Source organism: Crocodylus porosus, unplaced genomic scaffold (assembly GCF_001723895.1).
Source record: "Crocodylus porosus isolate Cpor-Errol unplaced genomic scaffold, CroPor_comp1, whole genome shotgun sequence".
Classification (NCBI taxonomy): domain Eukaryota; kingdom Metazoa; phylum Chordata; order Crocodylia; family Crocodylidae; genus Crocodylus; species Crocodylus porosus.
In genome coordinates, this window is record NW_017728911.1 from 40,266,188 (window position 1) to 40,269,063 (window position 2,876).

Genomic DNA, 2,876 nt, shown 5'->3' on the forward strand with positions numbered 1-2,876 from the left:
CCGCCACTGCCCTCCCTTGCCCCTGCAGCTTCTCAGCACCAGGTCTGTCCCCCTCCATTCGCGGGCGCTGCGAGGGCTGGGCAGGACCCCTGGCTTTCGGGCAAGGGGGCACGTGCCCACGACTCACGTATCGGCTCATGCTGTCCTTCTCCTCGGCTTTCCGCTTCTTGGAGTCGATGCTGTAGTCCGTGGAGCTCCGGTGCTTCTCGCTGGCTCTCAAGCTGTCCGACGGCGAGACAGAGTTATTCTGAAACCACGCGGGGAAGGAGGGGAAAAAAGCAACCCTGAGCAAGTGGTGCCTACTGGCCAGGCATCGCAGGCAGCAGCTTTCAGAAACAGCGGCTGCAGCCTCTCTCCAACTTGTCACAGTCCCCCTCACCCCGACCCTCTCCGACTGGGGGAGCATTTACTGCGTGGTTTATTATGAAGGTGACTGGTATCCTGGGCTGCATGCGTAGGAGGTCAAGGGCAGTGACTGTCCCCTCTATTCGGCACCGGGGAAGCCACATCTGGAGTCTTGTGTCCAGCTGTGGGCCCCCACTACAGAAAGGACGCAGACACATTGGAGAGAGTCCAGCAGAGGACAGCCAAAATGGTTGTGGGGCTGGGGGACAGGACTGGTGAGGAGAGGCTCAGGGAAATGGGCTGATTGAGTCTGCAGAAGAGAAGACCGAGGGGGATTGAATAGCAGCCTTCAGCTCCCTGCAGGGGGGTTTGAAATAGGACAGAGCTGGGCTGGTCTCAGCGATGGTCATCTCAAGCTTTGAGTCATGTCAGGCTACGATCTGCTGCATGGGGGAGGACCCTGGGGGCATCAGCAGGTCCTCAGCCGGTCTCAGCGTAAGGCATCTGGAGACAGGGAGGGAGCACTTAAAATTCTCCTTTGAAAAACCTCCAGGGATGATGGGAATTATATAAACATTTACCCACAGAGCTGCAGCCACCGATCCATTCACCAAAACCCATTCACCCCGACTAGCTGGTACCCGTGTCCCTGCCTCCTTGCACATGGGAGCACGGAAGGAACACAACTCAAGCACGCCAAGCCTCTCCCCCGTACACGCAAAGGGCCGACAAGGGCCAAAACCAGCGGTGGGAACCCTGACCCTGGGGAAGGCTCTCCTGGACCTCGGCAGAGCCAGGATTTCATCCCAGACGTGCTCCCTAGAGCACACGTAGGAACTGCCTTCTCGCCCCGCCAAGGCGCCTCGTGAAGCTCCGTGCCACCGCAATGCCACGAAGCTCACGTCCCCGGGGAGCGACAGGTCGCCGCGAAGCCCAGCCACCAGCCCACCCGCTCGCTCTCGGCCCGGGGCTCAATGGCAAAGCAAAGCTGGACGTGTCGAACCCCGCGCGGCTCGGCCCTGCAGGACGAGGCCGCCCCAGCGCGGAGGCGATTCAATTAGCTCTCCACGGCCGCCGTCCCTCGCCGTCGAGAGTGCCTGCCACCCCATGCTAAGCAGAAATGTTTCTAAGCTCCTCTGCTTCCCTTTCTTTTTTGCTTGAAAAGGAGAACTAAAGCAGTTCATGTTTCTCCTCCGTACCCAATAAGCAGCTTTGGATAACACCGGGGCCTTTCTTCTCAGGCAGTCATGCTGAAAAACCTTGCAGCTACCCGAGAATCATGTCAAGCATTTAGAGCCATCGATCCATTCAGCCTCCGCCTGGCATGCAGCCAAGAGACTAAATATTTTTTATTGCTCAGGCTAGGCCAGGAAAATATGAATGAATCTCGGCTCTGATTATCACGCGCATTAAATCCCTGGTGGGGATTTTTTTAAGACACACACACACACACATATATATATATATATATATATATATTATATATATAGGAAACATTTCTCTCATGTAGCAACCCACCCCCCTTTACTGCTCTCGAGGATCCTAACAAGCAGGTTAATGATGGACAACCCTCCTCTCCCTCCCGCCACCCCCCTTTTAAATGGCACTTTTATTTCCATCTGCATTTGACTCTCAAAAGGCCCATTTGTGGCCTCTGTGCTGTGAAAGTCGGCTCTACACGGATGACAGGAAATCACTGCAAAGTGAAGACTCAACTGTTTTTTGTCCTGCCAGCTTTTCTTTTCAACAGAAAGCATTGTGTACCTTGGGCTACGGCCCAAAAAGCAGGGTGGCGGGGGGAAGAGGAGGGAAGGGGGAGGACGGGAGATGGCTGATGCAGGGGATGCTGGCCTGGGAAGAGGGGAGAAGGAAGGGGGAGGCTTTTTAAACAAATAACAGGCGTGAGGAGGGGGGAGCTCTCAGCCTCTGCCCTGCAAAAATCTTCCCTTTAGACTCACAAGGGGCTGGGTTTTTTCTTCCCTTTTTCTCAGCACCAGATTGCATCTTTAAGATGCAATGAGGACTAAACACGGCCATTAATGCATAGTTGTCTGGGGGTGGGGAGAGGAAAAGCACTGCTCGAGGCAACAATTGGCCCCACCATTGCTATTTAGATGGTTAGTTAACTGCTTGACCTTCCAAGTCCTACTTAACACAATGTAATAGGCAAAGCCATCCCGACAGATTAGATGACCCAAGATAATAGAACAGTGATCAGGAATAAAATAGCTTTCCTAATCGCCGCAAGGATTTTTATCCCTCCAGACTTGACTGCGCTCATTCACCACGCTTAGTCAATTGAAACCGAATCTTCAACTCAGCTGCCATCAAAAAAAGATTTAAAACCGAGCTTGTGGAGAGCGCAGGCACCGGCAGAAACACGCATGCTTGTGTTTTGTGCCACCAAACCCATGCACGCATGCACACACACACACACACACACTGCTTGCACTAACACACCCACCCACCAGCACCCGTTGGCTTTGCTTTTCTTCCCACCCCACCCCACCCCTTTTTTTTTTTTTTTTTTT

General features: G+C 53.9%; 1 protein-coding gene across 1 annotated transcript in view; it reads right to left on the reverse strand.

The window, feature by feature from the left end:
• The window catches only part of TLE3 (transducin like enhancer of split 3), a 19,693-nt gene that overhangs the window by 7,873 nt on the left and 8,944 nt on the right, over positions 1-2,876 (reverse strand). The window contains exon 5 of the mRNA XM_019533195.1: positions 21-247. Within this exon, the coding sequence (XP_019388740.1) occupies positions 21-247 (227 nt within the window). The remainder of the gene's footprint in view (positions 1-20; positions 248-2,876) is intronic.